The sequence below is a fragment of the Octopus sinensis genome, linkage group LG3 (assembly GCF_006345805.1).
Source record: "Octopus sinensis linkage group LG3, ASM634580v1, whole genome shotgun sequence".
In the NCBI taxonomy this organism is placed as follows: Eukaryota; Metazoa; Mollusca; class Cephalopoda; order Octopoda; family Octopodidae; genus Octopus; species Octopus sinensis.
The window spans coordinates 163548855-163570169 of NC_042999.1; the positions used below are offsets into that span (position 1 = coordinate 163548855).

A 21315-nucleotide genomic window follows, 5' to 3' on the forward strand; every position below is an offset into this window, starting at 1 on the left:
CTCTCAGTACATGTACTCAGATTGACATGCAAACACTCTGAAATGTTTGTATTGGAGTTTCTGTTGTGAATGCCAAGCAGTACAACATGTGGTTTCCAAATTTCTGGCAGACTGAATTGTGTCATAGTGCTGTTTTTTTCACAGGCAGTACCCAACTGACCCTACTATACTGTGTAGTCAGCAAAGTCAAAAACAAGCAATGTACATGTCCGAAATTAAAACTATAAAATGGTGACAACATACCTATCACACCCACTATATGTACATATATAATAGCTATATAAATACATGTATATATGTGAGGATGCATAGCTTAGGATGTAGCACTCGCAATTACGAGATCATGATTTCTTTTCCTAGACTGGGTGGTGTGTTGTGTTCTTGAGCAAAACACTTCATCTCACGTTGCTCTGCGATCACTGAGAGTCCTGATGTGTATCACACAGTGCATCTGTTCAGACAACATCAGTTTGATGGAGAGAGTGAGCTAATGTACAGCACATACATTTGTGCAGGTTGTTCAGCAAATGCTGAGCACTCAAATATCATCTTTAGTGGGAGAGCCCTTCATATATATATATATATATATATATATAATACATAGATATGTGTATAAAAATATTTGAAAGTCTATGAGGATTACTTAATACAGTTTTTGAAGTGTAAAGGTGATTTTTCTAAAAAAAATTTATTGTTAAAAAAAAATGTTATGAGAATGAGGATGTTACTAACCTTTTTTGTGAAGAAGGTTTTTTTCTAGTGTGTAAGCGCTTTCGTTAAACCTTTTCAAACACACATGCTCTTAATGAATATGTTGTTAGTTTTGTGGTAGTGATAGTATTATTTCCAGTTTATGTTCAGACTTTTGGTTTACGTCATAATTATTCTTTTACCATTGTTTATTATATAGAATGTTGGCTATTTTCAGTTCAATTTTGGATTTAGAAAAGTATTCTTTTTTTGCCTTTTGTAGCTGTACACTTTCATCTTTTATTTTGTAAAATGGGAACATTTAAAATTTTTCATTTGCGCAGATATCTAGGTGTTCACTGCATGAGACATTCCTAAGAGAAGAATCCCTAATTTGTTGTTTATGCACATTTACATGGCTGGTGAGTTTCCTTCCTGTCTCCCCAATGTAGTTTTCATTGCATTGTGGGCATGTGATGTAGTAGATGCGTTTTTTTTGTTTTGCAATTCATACTTGCATTCACTTTTAATTCCTTTCCATTCTTGAGTCTTTTGGCTGTCCCTTGCTTAATTAATTTACATGTCCCACAATGGGGCTCTCCACAGTTGGTCACTTGCATCGATTCTTTTTCAAATGTGAATCCCACCTTTGTTAGGAGTCTCTTGAGGTTTGGTGGTTGTTTTCAACTGTTGATAATTTGTGGTTTTTTTTATTATTCGTTGGAGATCTGGTGATATGGAATTGAGTAGTATCATTTGGCTGAGTGCAGGTGTTGTGGTTTCTAGGATTGTGGGTGATTACAAATGGAATATTTGTATTTGTATTTTTATTTTCACACCTGGCCTGAGTGTTTCTCCATAAGGTAGAGATCGACATTTCCTTTGCTTTTGTTATGGCATGTTGGGATATTTTTGTTGTTGAAGGAATGTATTAAGTTCTGCCAGTCATTTCTCTCATCTAGCATTATCTGTGACTATTGAGAGTATGCACCTTTTAAAACTCCAATAAACAGAAACAGACACCTGGAGGAATATATAATATATTCCTGAAAAGGTCTGCTGACTCAAACATTCCAGCAAACCCTATAAAACAAAATATTACAGACTAGCAGTATAGCCTGATGTTGCTCGGGTTTAAGTTCGGATTATTAAGCTAATCAACCTCTTTATTTCAAACCAAACTAAATAACATTGATGTAAAATTTCCAGCAAGTAAAATAGAATGCCCAAAAGGGCCCCCGAATGTTCAGATCACAACTAAGTATGTATATATATATGGGCAACACACACAAACATATACATACATACACCTATTGCATACATGTTTTTTGTATGCCCTTTCCCCCCCCCTCCCCCCGAGTAATACCATCAATTGAAGCAAATTTGGCACCTGGATGTAAGTTTTGTAAGAGGAATAGAGAGGCCTACCTTCTCCCACAGAGATGTAAGAGTCTGATTTCTCCTTTCGAAAACTTGTTTACAAAATAATAGCTGATCATTTGCAAAGGAGCGTGTCTACAGTCAACACTTAGGATTTTTGCTCTGGTAACTTCTGCTCTCTCCCATGTTCATGCACGACCAGCTATATATCGCTATGAGAAGAGCAATGGATTCAGCTAATTTGGAAATTAGTTGTGGAGAAATAGAGAATATCGTTTATATTGTGTGTGTGTGTGTGTGTGTGTATATATATATATATATATATATTAGAAGGTTTGGAGATGATGTACAGGTATTATATATTAGAAGAAATGAGGTACTCAGAAATCTGGATTGTTTTATATTTACAGATATTAATGTGTCACATGTTTTTATAAATCATATATTAGTGCTTGCGTCCACTCTAGTGGAGTCTTCAGATTGAATTTCTCCAGATTTGTCTCTTTTTATAGTATTATTGAATGTGTAGGTGTGGAGAGAGATATAAGATGCAGCTAGAGGGGTTGTGACGAATGTCTTCCTAAAATTTGAGTGACATGCGTGCTAATTTGTGGATGTGCATAAACTACATTCATGTACACACACACACATCCTGCCTTTTATCCACTCATTTGGCTGAGTGCAGGTGTTGTGGTTACAGATGAGGAACAAAAAACATTACAATGTCTACAAGAAAACTCATCTATAATCATTAAAGAAGCTGACAATAGAGGAGCCATTGTAATAATGGACAAGGCCCATTACAGGGAAATGGTCTTAGAACAAGTCAATGACCAGCAATTCTACAGAAAGCTAGATAGCAATGCTGATAAATGAACTATGAGCAAAATTGGAAATTCAAGGATGAGTTTATAAAGGACTTGTATTGCCTAACCAATTTTGAAGTGAAGACAAGTAATTTTTATGGACTCCCTAAAATCCATAAATCCAGACAGATCAACAACAGCTTGAAAGACCTCTATGCTCTATATATAAAGATTCTCAAACCAACTGATTTCAAATTGTGTCTGATGCAGGACCTGTATCCAGCACCTAAATATTAAGCAACTGGCTGGACATAATTTTAAAACCTTTATGTAGATTATTTCCCAGTTTCATCAGAGATGATACAATCTTCTTAAACTATATCCCAGAACAGGTAGATTAAGAGATAGTACTAGTTAGCTTTTGCTACACTAGTAACAGGATACCGAGAAGAAAAAAAATCTACACTCTACTCAGAACTTCTTTTGACCACAACTTCCAAACCTACCTTATTGGAAACTGGAAAAGATTTTCAGATGACTGCTTTATATTTTGGAACCAAAATAAGGAGAACCTTACAAAATTTCTTAAATTAATAAACAGCATTCATATATCAATCCAATTCATTATGAAAATGAATGAATGTTTTCGAAAGGAGAGATCTGACTCTCACATCTCTGCGGTCTGGGTTCAGTTTCACTGAATTTAGTAAAATAACTTAGTTATCATTAAGCTAGTGTTAGTAACATAAATTGTGACTAAGGTTTGGTGGAATTCAAAACTTATGAAAATGAGACATTTGTGTTACTTAGCCAGAGGCAGTTTCAGCTGGGTTGGTATCGAAAGGGCAAAACAACATGTAGGTCTTTTTATCTTCGTTTGTGGTGCACTTGGTAAAATCATTTTTTATCTTTTGCAAAGTTGTGGAAAATATCTATCTTGTTAAGTGAATAAATATTGTGGTCTTTTTTATTAATTGGTGTGAAGAGAAGTATAATGGTCACATCCTACTAGAGTTTCAAACAAGATTTCTAGAAGGATAGCTATGGTTATTATATATCAGTTTCAAATTCCACTGAGGTCGACTTCGCCTTTCATCCTATTGGGGTCGATAAATTAAAATAAATACCAGTTATGCACTTAGATCAATGTAATCAATTATACCCCCCACCACCACCAAATTTCAGGCCTTGCGCTTATAGTAGAAAAGATTATTTGTCAATTTGAAATGTTGCATACTGGTCATTGTAAGGAAAGTCATGGGTTAGTTGGAGTTGCAGTGAGATATAGATCTGGGAGGTAAAGTGTTTATAATACAGTGTCTGAGAAGTTAGCTACTGCAGGAATGACAAGAAGAGAAGAGGCAATTTATTGGTGAACAGTAGCATAAGAAAGAAGTTGATCTGAATGAAAATCAGGCTTAACTTATGCAATATTGAACTTGCAGAATTATCATTGAGTAGGGAATAACTAAAAACATCCAACATAAAAGTAAGTATGAAACATTTAACATAAACTTTACCAGGTTTTGCTCACTGATCACTTTGGGTAGCACAAAAAATTCTTGTATTAAATTACATGAAAAGTTACGGTTTTTTTTTTCTTAGTTCCATCAGTTTTTAAAGAATATCTTGATATATGTAAACACCATTATTATTATGTGTTACTGAGTTAAAAATTATTAATGTTTAATCCACTGATATATTTTCATCATCCAGTTCTTATGATACTTTAACTTTTTGATTCTTTTGACAGTGATAAGCAAAAGTGGTATTATGGGTCCTTTAATGATGTCACAATTACCAAGGAATATGGCTCAATCACAAATGATGTCATCTTCTAATTCATCTTCCAATAACCTGCTACAGAACTCACAGAGAATGGCAAGAAATGCTAACCACAACAACTCAATGAACAGTGGTCTGCTGCAAAATAATTCTGCTAATAGCACACCTAATAACACCAATAGCAACAATGGTCCTACCATGGGGACACCATTGGCCAACCAGTCTCATTCAGCTCCCTCTGTAGTCTCAGTTGGCTGTAGCACTGTTGCTGGTGGCCACAATAATGAAGCAGTTGTTGTTTCTGCTGGCAACTCAACAACTGCCCTACCTTCATCTTCTCAGTCCAGCTTATCACAACAACAGCAACCACCTCAAAATTTGGCAAACACAAAAGAGAAAACCTCAATGTGTCTAATTAATGAGTTAGCTCGTTTCAACAAGGTAAATATTCACTCTTTTAAATTGCAAAATTAGATGATTTATTTACAAGTATGTTATTTAACCCTTTCGTTACTGTATTTATTTTGAGATGCTCTGTATTTCTTTCAAATAATTAAAATATAACAAAGAATTTAGTAAAATAACTTAGCTATCGTTAAGCTTGTGTTAGGAACATAAATTGTGACTAAGGTTTGGTGGAAGATTTTAATTCAAAACTTATGAAAACAAGGCATTTGTACTACAGAGCCAGAGCCGGTTTCAGCCGGGTTGGTAACAAAAGGGTTAATCCATTTAAATGTGCTTTTCTTTTTTCATGGAATTTAAACCTCACAACAGCATTGTGTTCAGTCCTTGGGATTTCCATTTGCTTCTGCTCTCCTGACTAATTTCATGTATTATGGTTCCATAAAAGATAATTGAGCTATGAAAATAATTGCTCAAGTATAGACTCTGACCTCCACTGGTCTGGAAAGATATAGAGGTGTAAAACATTTTCTTTGTCTTTAAAAAATATTATTATTGTTGTCATAACTATCTTAGCAGTTGATGATATGTTGTTGGTTATAAATGAATGCTGTGATAGACATGAACATCCTAACTTGACCAGTTTCACATTGTACAACAATAAGCTCCCTATTATTTAAAAGATATGGTTTAATTTTGACCATAAGTTAGCATGCCTTCAGAAAGGCATGCTCATTATAACTTTCCCCATATTGTCAATTCATTTTCCCCATTTTGTTATGGTTTACTCTCTCTTTTTACTCTTTTACTTGTTTCAGTCATTTCACTGCGGCCATGCTGGAGCACCGCCTTTAGTCGAGCAACTCGACCCCGAGACTTATTCTTTGTAAGCCCAGTACTTATTCTATCGGTCTCTTTTTGCCGAACCAGTAAGTGACGGGGACGTAAACACACCAGCATCGGTTGTCAAGCAATGCTAGGGGGACAAACACACACACACACATATATATATATACACATATATACGACAGGCTTCTTTCAGTTTCCGTCTACCAAATCCACTCACAAGGCATTGGTTGGCCCGAGGCTATAGCAGAAGACACTTGCCCAAGGTGCCACACAGTGGGACTGAACCCGGAACCATGTGGTTGGTTAGCAAGCTACTTACCACATAGCCACTCCTGCGCCATATTTAATTCAAAACAACAATAGGAAGAAACTGTAATGTACTGGACTATATTGCATTAATTTCATCTTTCTGTGATCTGAGTTTAAATCCTGTTAGAGTCAACTTTGCTTTTTATAAACTTTAATAAAATAAGTACCAAGTGCCTGATTATGTACCTATGTTATAAAAAATCATTATTAATGCTCGTGTAGTAATAGATGAGTGATGCAAAGTCTTAGAGGTAAGCTCTTGCTGTATCAAATTCATATGTTGAATCTGATTCCTAGTTGAAGCCATTTTGTTGGAATAAAATATTAAACAATATAGGCATAGGTGTGACTGTGTGGTAAGGAGCTTGCTTTCCAACCACATGGTTCCATGTTCAGTCCCACTGCATGACCGTGAGCAAGTGTCTTTTACTATAGCCTTGGGCTGACCAAATCATTGTGAGTGGATTTGGAAATGGAAACTGAAAGAAGCCCTATATATGTGTGTGTGTTTTTTGTGTTTGTTTGTACCTCCATCATTGCTTGAAAACTGGTGTTGGTGTGTTTACATCCCTGTAACTTAGCAGTTCAGCAAAAAGGACCAATAGAGTAAGTACTGGGCTTAAAAAGTAAGTCCATGGGTTGATTTATTTGACTAAAAATCCTTCAAGGTGGTGCTACAGCAAGGCTGCAGTCAAATGGATTGAAACAAGTAAAATAATAGTAAAAAAAAAAATGAAAGAATAAAATTTTACACTTTGAAGTGTTCAAATGATCTCATCCCAACATAAATCTATGCTGTCAACATCTTTGAAGTTAGTCTTTTCATAGTATTTCTGTGTCTCGTTCCCTCAAATCAACATTAGTTAGGTAAGTTTATAAACAGATACATGACATAAAATGCTAGAGCTTCTATTTCTTTTGTTTCTATCTATAACATTCTTAACATGAACAAATACATCTTCAATGTATAAGAGGGGGCTTGTTTGGTCAGGTTAAATGAGATAAACAGAGTAAGATATCAGGTAATCATCCTACTTTTCTCCCACCTGCTTCCCCCCTTTTGTCTGTGTGACTTATTTGAAAGCAATAATGAAATCATTTAAAGTTATCACAAATATAATGGACTTGAAGTGTGTTATCTTGTATGCCTATTTGACCTTTGTAAAATACAGTAAGTTATGAGATACAACACCATTTGATACTGTTGGACATTGTTACTTCATTAGTAATTTGTAACACCACGTGTTATGGTGTTAAGTAAACTGAAGATGGAATAAGCATTAATATGTGCAATTACATTTTTTCTTTATTAATTTATTTGCTTGAAAATGTTTTTAGGTGTCACACATGTACACACTGGTGGATGAAATTGGCCCAGCTCACAAGAAAACATTTTTTGTGAAGCTGAAGCTTGGAGAAGAGGAATATTCAGCTTCAGGACCTAGCATAAAAAAGGCACAACATGCGGCAGCAAGCATCGGTCTTGAAAAAACTGCTTACAAACATCCTCCTCCCAAACCTTCGCCTAAAAAATTTAATGGAGGTATGTGCCTTTTCTGACATCTTTTTTTACTTCCTCTAAATCTTTACTTTTGTAATGATAATTTATTCTTAATTTATTCCTACCAAGTTGGAACTGATTAGAAGAGATACTATGTTGTAAGTGTTCAGTCATATTAGCCCTTTCGTTACTGTATTTCTAACCAATAAATACCCCTTATGCGTTTCAATTAAATTTGGTCTTTCTGTTTGTCCTTGTATTTTTGCTAAACCTGCTGAGACCTGTGCTGGGGAAGTTACTTCTTGGATTTCCGCTGGTATTAACACCTTCATACCATCTTGCAAATACCAGCTGAAACCGCATTCCTCAACCTGGTTTTCTCCTGCTTGTGCTACTACCCATCATAATCATTTTTTCCACCAGTTTCAGCGAGATAGTTCCGCAATGAATAAACAGCTTTTCACCAATGCTTGCAATCACTGTAGGGCTGTCTTTCGTGATGCTAAATCAGACAAGCAGCACATTCATGATTATATAGCATCCCAGAAAATAGGCTCATGTGACTTCTGGAGAATTATTAAAAGTGTTAGAGGTAACAATAACACTTTATTCAACGGACCTGAGGTCTTGACTTCATCTAATAATAAAGCAGAGCTTTTTGCTTATTTGTTTAGTTCTTCTCGATGACTATGGTCATCCACTTCCTGATGTTTTTGTCAAAACTGATAAATTGTTACACAGTTATCATATTACTTCTGCTAAGGTTGTGGCAAGGTTGGATCCATGTAAAGCAACTAGACCTGATGATATTCCAGTTATTGTTCTTCAGAAGTTCTCTCCTGAGTTGTCTGCTGTCTTATCTAGGCTCTTCCGAAGTGTATCTCAGAATCTTGTTTTCCCTCTTTATGGAAGTTCCCAACTGTTGTTCTTGTCTTTAAGAACTGCGGTGATCGATCTAATCCTTGTATTTATAGCAGTTGTTCTTGATATCTCTAAGGCATATTTGATAGGGTTTGGCATGCTAGACTTCTTTGGAAGCTCCAATCCTTTGATGTGTTAGGTTCCATGCTGAACATCATCTCCGCTTTCCTTTATCACCATAGGATCAAGGTTGTTCTTGATGGTCAGTCTTCATCTAGTTATTCTTTTAATGCTGGGGTTCCTCAAGGTTCTCTCCTGGGCCCAACTCTCTTCTTTTTATCAATGATCTGCCTGATCATATCATCTGTCAGCTAGTAATCTATGCTGATAACTCTACTTTGTACTCTTGTTTGGATAAATCTGATGACTTGTCTGATAAGGTTGAGATTGATGCTAACTTTGGGAATGATCTTCGATCTATTATTGAGTGGGGTAAAAAATGGCTTGTAACTTTCAATCCATCAAAAACTAAACTTCTTTCAATTAATGGCTTCAGATATCCTTTTATGCTATCGGTTTTAATAGATGGTTTTATGCCATCGGTTTTAATAATTAAGGTGGCGAGCTGGCAGAAACGTTAGCATGCCGGGCGAAATGCTTAGCGGTATTTCGTCTGCGTTATGTTGTGAGTTCAAATTCCGCCGAGGTCGACTTTGCCTTTCATCCTTTTGGGGTCGATAAATTAAGTACCAGTTACGCACTGGGGTCGATGTAATCGACTTAATACCTATGTCTGTCCTTGTTTGTCCCCTCTGTGTTTAGCCCCTTGTGGGTAATAAAGAAATAGGTTTTAATAGATGGTATTGACTTACCTGAGAGTTGTTATATTCGTTTCCTAGGAGTGACGTTCCGTAATGATTTTTCTTGGAGGACTTACATTGAATCTATTGCAAAATCAGCTGCAATGAAGGTAGGCACACTCCTTCATTCAAGGAGTTATCTCACTCCTGAGACTATTCTTTATCTTTATAAGTCTACCATTCGCCCCTGCATTGAGTAATGTTGTCACATATGGGCTGGTGCTCCTGCAGATTGTCTAACTCTGTTGGACCGCATTCAATGCCGTTTTTGTAATGCTATTCGTCCTGAATTGGATTCACTCTCTCATTGTTGTCATGTGGCTTCCTTGTCTCCTTTCTGTAAGTATTTTCATGGACATTGTTCAGCTGAGCCCTCTTCTCAGGTTCCCCATGCATCCAGTTCTCATCAGTATAGTATGCAACCTCCTAAGTGTCATAAAGCACTTTACAATACCAGTTTCTTCCCTCACACCTCTAAACTTTGAAATTCACTCCCACAGTCTGGTTTTCCTCTTCAATATTACCTCCAGTCTTTTAAGTCTAATGTACATTGTCACCTTTTGACTTCTGTCTAGCATCCATTTTATTCTAGTAGCTCTTATGTTTTCGTTAGTCTATGGACCTTGTAATGAATGAATGCTTTAAAAAATTAAAAATTCTAAAATTATCGTATATTTAAATTGGTTTAATAAAACAACTCAGACTTGTTTTATTTATCAACATATTAGTGTGAATTTTGGAACACAGTTTAACAACAGGTTCTTAACTAAATCTATAATTTATATCTCAAAGGAAATCTAATTACTGGTAAATACAGGAAATTCAACAAAATATAAAATTAAATTTTGTTTAAGCCTCAGCTTAGACAATGAGTTATTAGCTAATATTCAATGAGTATACTGCGGCCTACGATAAATTTTTAGTCAAGGGAGTAAAACAGTAATCATATTAAAATTTTAACCCTTTCGTTACTATATTTCTGACCAAAATACACCCCTCATGAGTTTCAATTAAATTCAAAAATAATCATGAATTTAGACTAGTTTCATTAAACAACTCTAACTTTTTCTTATCAACATATTAATGTGATATTTAGAACATAATTAAAGAAAGGGTTCTTAATCAATTCTATTGCATAACTTTTGTCTCAAAGTGGCTTTAATTACAAGTAAATCCAGGTAAACTGAGCAAAAGGTAAAAATATTAAAATTTTGTTTAAACATTACAATAGAAAATGAATTATCAGCTAATATTCAATTGGGTTTGCAACAAAATTTTGATATAGAAGAATTGTGCACATCGCTAGATCATCAGTTGAATTTAATGCACAACAGAACAGGTGTACCATAAAGGTGAAATAAACTGAAATACTGGAATCCACCTAAATCCACCACAAGTTTGACCGAACTAAAATCCACAGCAGTACCCAGTATTCTGCGTAACAGTTTGTTTCCACAGTGATCACTTCAAACAAGCATACTGAAAAAAATAAAAGTCTAATGGTTTCGCTTCCTAAGAAAGACTATAGATAAACTCTATCTCCTCAGAAAAATTGTTAATAAAAACATTTTTAAAGTTTTTACTTCATTCCGATGTAAAATTGTCTTTGCTGTCACTATTGGTCTGCTGCACTCCACAAGTTGTGCTTAGGAACTTTCACTTATCTTCTGTGCTACAAGTGTGTGACTCTTCCTCCTTCTCATCATATGCTTCATTTTGGATGATTTTAAATCTCTGACTAATCAAATGATCCTTAAGCTTTCATACCCTTTTCCAAACTGGTTTGCTTCTTGGAATCTTATGAGCCAGTTGCTTGAAGTCCCCAACGAGTAACCTATGCTGTGAGGTACATTTTTATGCAGGAAAGGCCTTTGCATTTATAAGCAGCCATGAATCCTGCTTTCTAGTGAGGATGTAGTGAATCTGGCTTGCATAGTCACTGGATTTATAGGTTATCAAGTGACTGACTGGCTTTCTGAAGTTAGTGTTGAAGATCATTAGGTCATTTCTGTCACAGAACTCCAGCATTCTTATACCCTCCGCATTTCAATAACCAGTTGCATGTCCATCATGCACCCCATGCATGTGTATACACACACACTCTCTCTCAATGTTCCTAAAAGTGCTTCTAACTTTCTTAAGCATATGTGGGAAACACCAAATTATTTCATTTTCCTCTTTAAGTTCTGTGTAATAATGCATTCCGGTTGTAATCGGTTCAAAGAAAAAAGTAAACAAAATAAACAGTTTTTCAATTCTTACTATATTTGAGTGTAAATTCACTTTTTTCTTTATTGCTATTGGAGCTGGTCAGAATTGTTTCACATTTGGAGAAATGTCTGATTCATACAAATTTGTGTGTGTGTCTATATATATATATATAGGTGCAGGAATGGCTCTGTGGTAAGTAGCTTGCTTACCAACCACATGGTTCTGGGTTCAGTCCCACTGTGTGGCACCTTGGGTGTCTTCAACTAAAACCTTTGGCCAACCAAAGCCTTGTGAGTTTGGTAGATGGAAACTGAAAGAAGCCCAGCATATATATATATATATATAATATATATATATATATATACTGAACTTTCCAGAAGTTCCTGACGATGAATTTGTCATATTTACATACCGGAATTTTACCGGTAAATAATTGTTGGTTATATGAAAAACCACTGAAAAATTATTTACCATTTTTATTGTATATATATATATGTATGTATGTATATATATATATATATATATGTGTGTGTGTATGTTTGTGTGTCTGTGTTTGTCACCCCAACATCACTTGACAACCGATGGTGGTGTGCTTACGTCCCCATAACTTAGCAGTTCAGCTATAGGGACCAATAAAATACGTACTAGGCTTACAAAGAATAAGTCGTGGGGTTCATTTGCTCAACTAAAGGTGCTGCTCCAGCATGGCAACAGGCAAATTACTGAAATGAATAAAAGAATATATATATGTATATATATTTTCTCCTTCAGTAATCACTCTAAGGCTATTACAAGGAATTTAGTTAGAAATATTTCACTTAGACTTTCTAGATTATCTGCTAATGTTGATATCTTCAACAATAAAGCCAAATTTTATAACTCTGCTTTTCTTAAAGCAGGCTATAAAGAAAAAATTACCTATATTAACACTATTGACATTAATTCTACCTCTATTAATCAGGACATGAAATGAAGTTATAACGATATTAACAATATAAATTTTAGTTCGAATAACGACACTAAATCAACTAATATAATTCTGCAGCATAAGGGAGATAACCATTCTTTAAGACCCTTTTTTCATTATAAATGTACATCGATGACTTTGAAAGATAATTACCCTAATAGCAAGGTATGTCCCAGCAAAACACTTTGGTTGATAATTCCATATGGTAAGCAGATCAAATCCAACCTCCCTTACCAGTTTTGTGAAGGTATAGATAAGAATTTCCCCCAAAATTCAAAATACTATTTGATTATTAATTCACACCGAATCAGGAAAGGATTTTCCTAAAAACCTTTCGTAAATCATCTCTTCACATAATAATAAGTTGTTAAATACAAATCCACTTAATGAAAAGAATAACATTGATATTCCTGAAACTAACCATTCTTTAAATAATAATAGTAACAATAAATTTCTGATATAAATTCCAATCACATTCATTTCCTTAGCAGTAATTCTAAGACTAGAAACTCTATTTATCAATGTAAAATTACTTCAGGTTCTGACATCTTTTTTTATATATGTAGTTCTTCATCTCAGTTAATCATTACTCTACATTTAGACATATCAATAAATGTAACAATACTGGGCTTAGTAAAATAATTTGGTCTCTATAAGAACATAATAAACAATTTGATTTGGAATGGAATATTCTATCCAAATCATTTCTGTATGATAAAGGTAAATCTTTTTGTTCGCTCTGTAACAATGAATTGTATTTCATCCTGTTCTCAGAGAATCTTCTTGTAAGCACATTTAAAGAATGTGTTTATTATTGCAAACATTGATAAAAACATACTTTAGTTCCTATAAGTGATTTCTACCAATCTATATAATTTGACCTTTAATTGTCTTCTTACATTTCAATTCCTATTCACCTATCGCACTATATTTCTCCATTTTTAATTTTCTGCTAATTTCTTTCTTCTTCCTCTTTCTATAAATTGCCTTTGATGTTATATATATTAATGTTTTTTATTAAAAAATAACGTACCAACATTCCCTTCATCATATATGCAGTAATCACATTTGGTTAAAATGTCTTATTGATGTGTTTCATTTCTCTTTTTTTCTTCGATGAGAAGATTGCATTGTTTTCTATCATTTTATTCCTTTTGGAATGATAGCAATGTTTTCTTCAAAACATGTCGGAATTATAAAGATTTGATTAACACCTGTGCGTAACTCCATTTATTTATTTATCTAATATATATATATATATATATATATATATATATATATATATAAATATATATATGTGTGTGTACTTTATTTAAAAGCAGCAGAAATATAACAAAAGGTGGTACTCAGAGTTTCACGTTCCCGTTCGTCGGACAGTTTTTTGTTATATTTCTTCTGCTTTTAAATAAAACATATTACTCTGCTTCTGGTATTTGAGTATTCATTTTTCCACCTTGTTTCACATTTATGTGCTTAATCCAGTATATATATGTATATACTAGCAGAGATACCCGGCGTTGCCCGTGTTACATGCAATTGAACAATTAGATTTTTCTGTTATATTTTCTGTAATGAACTGGAATATCTATGTTTCGAAGTTCATCAAAATTGCAGATGAGGGTTATTTCCCTCTTTACACACCCTAAAAAAATTGTAATCGTGCCACATGTATCCCATACTACTGATTTTTATGCGCATATTCCAAAATTCCAGTCTTATTGAACCTGTTAAAAAAATTTTTCTCCTGAAAAATGAAGGTCATGGAGCTCTAAAATGTGAGAGTTAAGGCAACCTGTTGGGAGTGGGCATCTTAATGTCAACAAGTTGAATATTTGAGAACCTTTTTAACTTGCATCTTATATCTATTGTTTGACTTTCTTTGAAATAGGAAATATATGTTGACTGGGTTTGTAAAAGAGAGCAAAGCTACAGGAAACCAAAAGATGAATGATCACAATAAGCAGTCAGCTACCCTTCCCTAGTCATTAAGAACTCCCAATGTAGGATTCCTCACCATCCAGGTGACAGGCACAGCCGTAAGATGCATTACGAATCTATAGCAATTGGAAGGGCGTGACCCAACTGAAATAAACATTAACAACTGTGTGACGTGAGGGCTAAGGAGAAATGAAAGTGTCACCTTTGGAGTTTGCAAATGACCACTATACTGATACGTAACTGGACAGAATAAATTTACAATCTCTAAATGTCTTTGAATAACCAATCACTTATCTGGGAAGGCCTTGAAATCTATGTTACCATCTGGGGACTATGTGTGACCCAGTGATAATAAAAAGACTGAAAGGAAGTCTGCAATCAAATAACTTTACTCAACACTTTGCAACTGAATCAGTGGAGGCAAAGATGCCTCTCATTTACTTGAAAATTTATGCAGCACATTGCAGAAATCTCAATGTATGTGTATATCAAAGCAAAGTGTTACGCTGTTGCACCACTGAATTACAAATGCTCATCTTTTATGCCTGGGTAACTCTACAGCTTCCAAGAGTACAACTGTATTCGTCTTTGCTTATAGAAAATGACAAAATTGTAGGTAAGTTCCCATGAAGGGGTCTTTCTAGCTTATAAGAAGATGAAATTTTATAAATATTACTTCATTTGTGTCTAATATCTGTGGTTAAAATTTCATCAACAGCAAAAATATATGAATTGTCATGGGGGTTATGGCCCTTATGCATAGAATATAATTCCCAAATTTCATAAAGATCCATTCAGTACTTTTATGATCCAAAACTGGATCATAAAAGAAATGACTAAAATTTAGGAGTTATAGGGTGTTATATATATATATAATATATATATATATATATTATATATATATATATATATATAAATGACTAAAATTCGGGAGTTATAGGGTGTTATATATATATATAATATATATTATATATATATATATATATATATATATATATATATATATATAGAGAGAGAGAGAGAGAGAGAGAGAGATATGGAGATATATATATATATATATATACACACTCACATACAAAGATAACTTGATAGATACAATTGAGTGGGCAACAATAATATGAGCCTAGTGTTTTTTTTACATTGATAAGCCTGGTACTTATTCTATTAGTTTCTTCTTGTGAAACCAGTAATTTATGGGGATGTAAATAAACGAACACCAGTTATGAAGCAGTGATGAGGGAGAAACACATAGACTTACATATATACATACATATATATATATATATATATATACAACTGATTTCTTTCAGTTTCTGTTTACAAAATTCACTGACAAGGTTTGGTTGGTCTGAGGCTATACCAGAAGACACATGCCAAGTTACCACACAGTGGAACTGAACTGAGGACCATGTGTTTTGGAACCAAGTTTGTTAGCACACAGCCACACATGCACCTGTGTATGTGTGTGTGGGTGGATGTGTGTGTATGGGTGTATATATGTATGCATGTATATATGTGTACATATTACATGTACATCTATATATATATACATCTACATATACATGTATACATATACATCTATATATATACATGTGGTGCAGCCTTCGGGCTCCCCAGACTCCAGTTGAACCGTCCAACCCATGCTAGCATGGAAAGCAGACGTTAAATGAGGATGATGATGATATAAATATATATATATATATATATATATATATATATATATATATATATATAAAGACTAGTAACAAGGACCTCATCTTTGTAGGTGGAGATTTTAATGGGCATGTTGGGCGGGAATCGGGTATCTTCACTGGGGTACATGGTGGCTATGGTATTGGCACCAGAAATGATGAGGGAACTAGACTGCTGGAATTCTGTGATGCATGTAACCTTTCAATCTGCAACACTAACTTCAAGAAGCCAGTCTGCCACCTTATAACTTATCAGTCAGGAGACTCCGCTAGCCAAATAGACTTCATCCTCACCAGACAACGGGATGCAGGGTTGCTCTTGAATACAAAGACCCTCCCGGGTGAAGAATGTATCCCTCAGCATAGACTAATCATCAGTGACTTTAAGCTTGAGGCCAGAAGGACTCCAAGAAACAAACCAATCCAGAAAAGAAGGATTTGGAGGCTAAAGAACCCTTCGCATGGTCAGAAATTTAGGGACATACTCATCAAGAAATTTGATGAGAGGGAGGAGGAGCTTCAGACGTCAGACATAGAAGGTAGCTGGGAATTCCTACGGGACAGCTTGTTGAGTGCCACAGACCAAGTCTGTGGATGGTGCAAAGTCCCTTCCAGACCTAGAATTACGTGGTGGTGGAATAGTGCAGTAGATAAAGCCATCTGTGAAAAGAGATGGGCCTGGAAAGCCTGGAAGGATGGGGGCAGCAGGGAACTGTACCAGATAGCCAAAAGGGAGGCTGGGCGGCAGGTATACATTGCCAAAGATGTAGCAGAAAAGAAGAAGTTTGCCAATGTCCAGCGTCGCGAGGATCAAAGAGCTGAAGTATTTCGGATTGCCAGACAGTGTGTCAGAGAAAATAGCGATGTTATAGGAGAGAAATGTGTCCGCATGGATGATGGGGCACTTGCTTTTACTACTAGTGAAAAGAAAGAGGCTTGGAGAAGCCATTATGAAAGACTGCTGAATGAGGAGAATGAATGGGAGGAGGAGAGCCTGCCAAATGTTGACCCAGTAGAGGGACCAGCTACCCGAATAGACAGCTCCCTTGTAGATAAGGCAATTAAGGATATGAAACCAGGCAAAGCCCCTGGCCTATCAGGAATCACTGCTGAGATGCTTAAAACAGCTGGCTATGTGGGCTATGCCATAGTCACCCGCATTGTAAACCAGGTAGTTCACAATGGAGTCATACCCAATGACTGGTGCAGCAGCACCATAGTCAACTGCTACAAGGGTAAGGGTGATGCTCTAGATAGAAATAACTACAGAGGTATCAAACTGTTGGACCAGGTGATGAAGGTCTCAGAGAAGGTCATAACCAATCTCATTAGGGAGAGAATTTGTTTAGATGAAATGCAGTTCGGTTTTGTACCAGGTAGAAGCACCACTGATGCTATATTCCTGGTCCGACAACTGCAGGAGAAGTACCTAGCTAAAGATAAACCCCTCTACATAGCTTTTGTAGACTTGGAGAAAGCCTTTGACAGGGTTCCCCGTTCCCTTATCTGGTGGTCGATGCGGAAACTGGAGATTGAAGAATGGCTAATAAGGGCTGTACAGGCTCTATACAGAGAGGCTGTCAGCAAGGTTAGGATTGGCAACGAATATAGTGAAGAATTCCGGGTAGAAGTAGGTGTGCACCAGGGCTCAGCGCTCAGTCCCCTTTTATTCATCATAGTCCTTCAGGCAATAACAGAGGAATTCAAAACGGGATGCCCCTGGGAGCTCCTCTATGCCGATGACCTAGCTCTCATAGCAGAATCACTACCGGAACTAGAAGAGAAATTTCGGGTGTGGAAGCAAGGGTTGGAATCAAAGGGCCTTAGAATAAATGTAGCAAAGACCAAAGTATTAGTAAGCAGCAAGAGGTACTCAGCACACATCCCCTCGGGTAGGTGGCCCTGCTCAACCTGTAGGAAAGGTACAGGTAGAAACTCCATAAGATGCACCCAATGTAAGTTATGGACACATAAGAGGTGCAGCAACATTAAAGGGAAATTAACAGATAAGATAGCTTTCATGTGCGGCAGATGCACAGGGACAATAGACACAACAGACACTCAGAAAACAGATTCCATCACACTCCAGGGAGAGAAACTAGAAGTAGTTGATAGTTTCCGCTACCTGGGAGACCAAGTTAGTAGCGGAGGTGGATGCACAGAGAGTATCACCACTAGAATACGAATAGCCTGGGCAAAGTTCAGAAAGCTCCTACCCCTACTGGTAACAAAAGGTCTCTCCCTCAGAGCAAAAGGTAGATTGTATGATGCATGTGTGCGAACTGCCATGCTTCACGGTAATGAAACATGGGCTGTGACTGCAGAAGACATGCGTAGACTTGAAAGAAATGAAGCTAGCATGATCCGCTGGATGTGTAGTGTCAGTGTGCACGCAAAACAGAGTGTAAGTATCCTGAGAGAAATGCTGGATATAAGAAGCATCAGATGTGGTGTGCAAGAGCGATGCTTGCGATGGTATGGTCATGTGCTGCGGATGGATGAAGAGAGATGTGTGAAGAAGTGCCACTCCCAAACAGTTGAAGGTATCAGGGGGAGAGGTAGACCCAGGAAGACATGGGATGAGGTGGTCAAGCATGACCTCAGAGCATTGGGCCTCACTGAGGCAATGGTGAAGGACTGAGATCTCTGGAGATATGCTGTGACTACAAAGACCCGGGCTGCTTTCTGCAGCAATTCCACATACCCCCTACCCATTCTAAGTACCCCGGATCCCCAAAGTACCCCGATCCCCAAAGTACCCCGATCCCCAAAGTACCCCGGACCTCGTTGCCCCCGTGCCGCTGACACGTTAAAATGCTCGAACCGATCGTGACGATGCCAGACCCTCCGGCCCCTGTGCAGGTGGCACGTAAAAAGCACCCAATCCACTCACGGACTGGTTGGCGTTAGGAAGGGCATCCAGCCGTAGAAACTCTGCCAGATTCAGACTGGAGCCTGGAGCGGCCCCTGGCTTCCCAGACCTGGTCGAACCGTCCAACCCGTGCTAGCGCGGAAAGCGGACGTTAAACGATGATGATGATGATGATGATATATGTATATATATATATATGTGTATATATATATATATATATATATATATATATATATATATATATATATATTCCTGGCAAACTTCCAGGAAAACTGAAGGAAGGTAAAATATGCCCCATTCATAAAGGAGGTAGCAGAGCGGAAGCCAAGAACTATAGACCTATCTCTCTGACCTCACACATCAGCAAGGTCATGGAACGAATAGTCAGAAGGAAGCTGATCACCTTCCTTGAAGAGAATGACTTGCTGCCCGACACCCAACATGGTTTCCGACCAGGGAGAAGCTGTTTAACTCAGCTCCTACAACACTATGACTGGGTGCTGAAACGGCTGCTCAACCACTCAAATGTGGAAGTGATATATCTCGACTTTGCAAAGGCCTTTGATAAAGTCGATCATGGAATGATATGTCACAAACTGCGTGATCTCAACATAGTTGGAAAACTGGGAGAATGGCTTCATGACTTTCTGAAGGATAGAAGTCAGGTGGTAGTAGCCAATGGGGCCACCTCCATTAACACACAAATAGTGAGCGGTGTTCCGCAGGGCACTGTTCTGGGACCACTACTGTTCATAATGGCCCTCTCAGACATGCCCTCAGCCACGCAGAGAGCCACGATCACAAGTTATGCAGATGATACAAAAGTTTCACAGGCAATACAGAACCCTGAGGACACTAAACACCTGCAATGTGAGCTGGACGAAATATACAAGTGGGCTGAAAAGAATAGCATGCAGTTCAATGCTGGAAAGTTTCAAGCTTTATACTATCAGCATGCAAAACTGAATGCAATACCCAATGAATACACTGGACCCGGAGGGATTGCAATCCCAGAGGCACAATCAGTGCGTGACCTGGGTATTCACATGAGTGATGACGCGACCTTTCATGTACATGTTGCTAAACTGACAATGAAATGTAGACGGCTGGCTGGATGGATTCTTAGAACCTTTAGAACAAGAGAACAAGAAACCATGATGGTCCTCTGGAAGACACTTGTCCTAAGCCACTTTGACTATTGCTCTCAGCTATGGTCACCATCCAGTGTCAAGTTGATCACAGAACTTGAGGCGATCCAACGAAGCTACACAAAGAAGATAGCCTCTATGCAGAATGTAAGCTACTGGGAAAGACTCAAGAGATTAAAATTATATTCCCTGGAGCGTAGGCGGGAAAGATATGCCATAATATACATCTGGAAGATCCTGGAGGGAAGTGTCCTGAACTTTGGCATCGAGAGTTACGCAAATGCCAGAACTGGGCGCCACTGCGTGGTGCCTAGGACTCCAAACCTGCCATCAAGATGTAGGACAAGATTCTGTGATAGCTGGGCTTCCGAGGCCCACAGCTCTTCAATATCCTCCCGAAGAACCTGAGAGACCTGCATGGGGTGGATACAGATGTCTTTAAAATGAAGCTGGATCTCTTCCTGTCTGGTGTCCCAGATGAACCAACTTCACGGCAGGAGGGGCAGATGAGGGCAGTTGCATCGAACTCTCTTATGCACCAAATAGCAGTTGCTAGAAAGCCTCCATGAAGTGAAACCAAGTAGCAACACCAAATGGCGGTGCCCCAGCATGGCCACAGCTCATAAGCTGAAACTAGAATCAATCAATCAATCAATCATATATATATATATATATATATATATTATATATATATATATATATATATATATATATATAATATGTATATATATATATATGTATATATATATATGTATATATATATATGTATATATATATATGTATATATATATATATATATATGTATATATATATAATGTATATATATATATACACACACACATACATCCATATAAATACACGTATATTTATACACACACATGTAAATTTAAATTTTAAATAATAAGGGTGAAAAATTGAATATTAATTTGATTAATATGAATTGAAAACCAGTGGTGTAGCATATAAGACCATAGAGGATCTTCTAGCAAAATGGATGCCCACTGTTAATGGTTCATCCCTCTTACATAATAGTTTCACTTTA

The 21315-nt window shown here is 36.7% G+C and overlaps 1 protein-coding gene across 3 annotated transcripts in view; it reads left to right on the forward strand.

Moving 5' to 3' along the window:
* The window catches only part of LOC115209070 (double-stranded RNA-binding protein Staufen homolog), a 102620-nt gene that overhangs the window by 25313 nt on the left and 55992 nt on the right, over positions 1-21315 (forward strand). For all 3 annotated transcript variants that reach the window (XM_029777148.2, XM_029777149.2, XM_036501584.1), the window contains 2 exons: positions 4630-5102; positions 7563-7767. In XM_029777148.2, coding sequence (XP_029633008.1) covers positions 4630-5102; positions 7563-7767 — 678 coding nt within the window. The remainder of the gene's footprint in view (positions 1-4629; positions 5103-7562; positions 7768-21315) is intronic.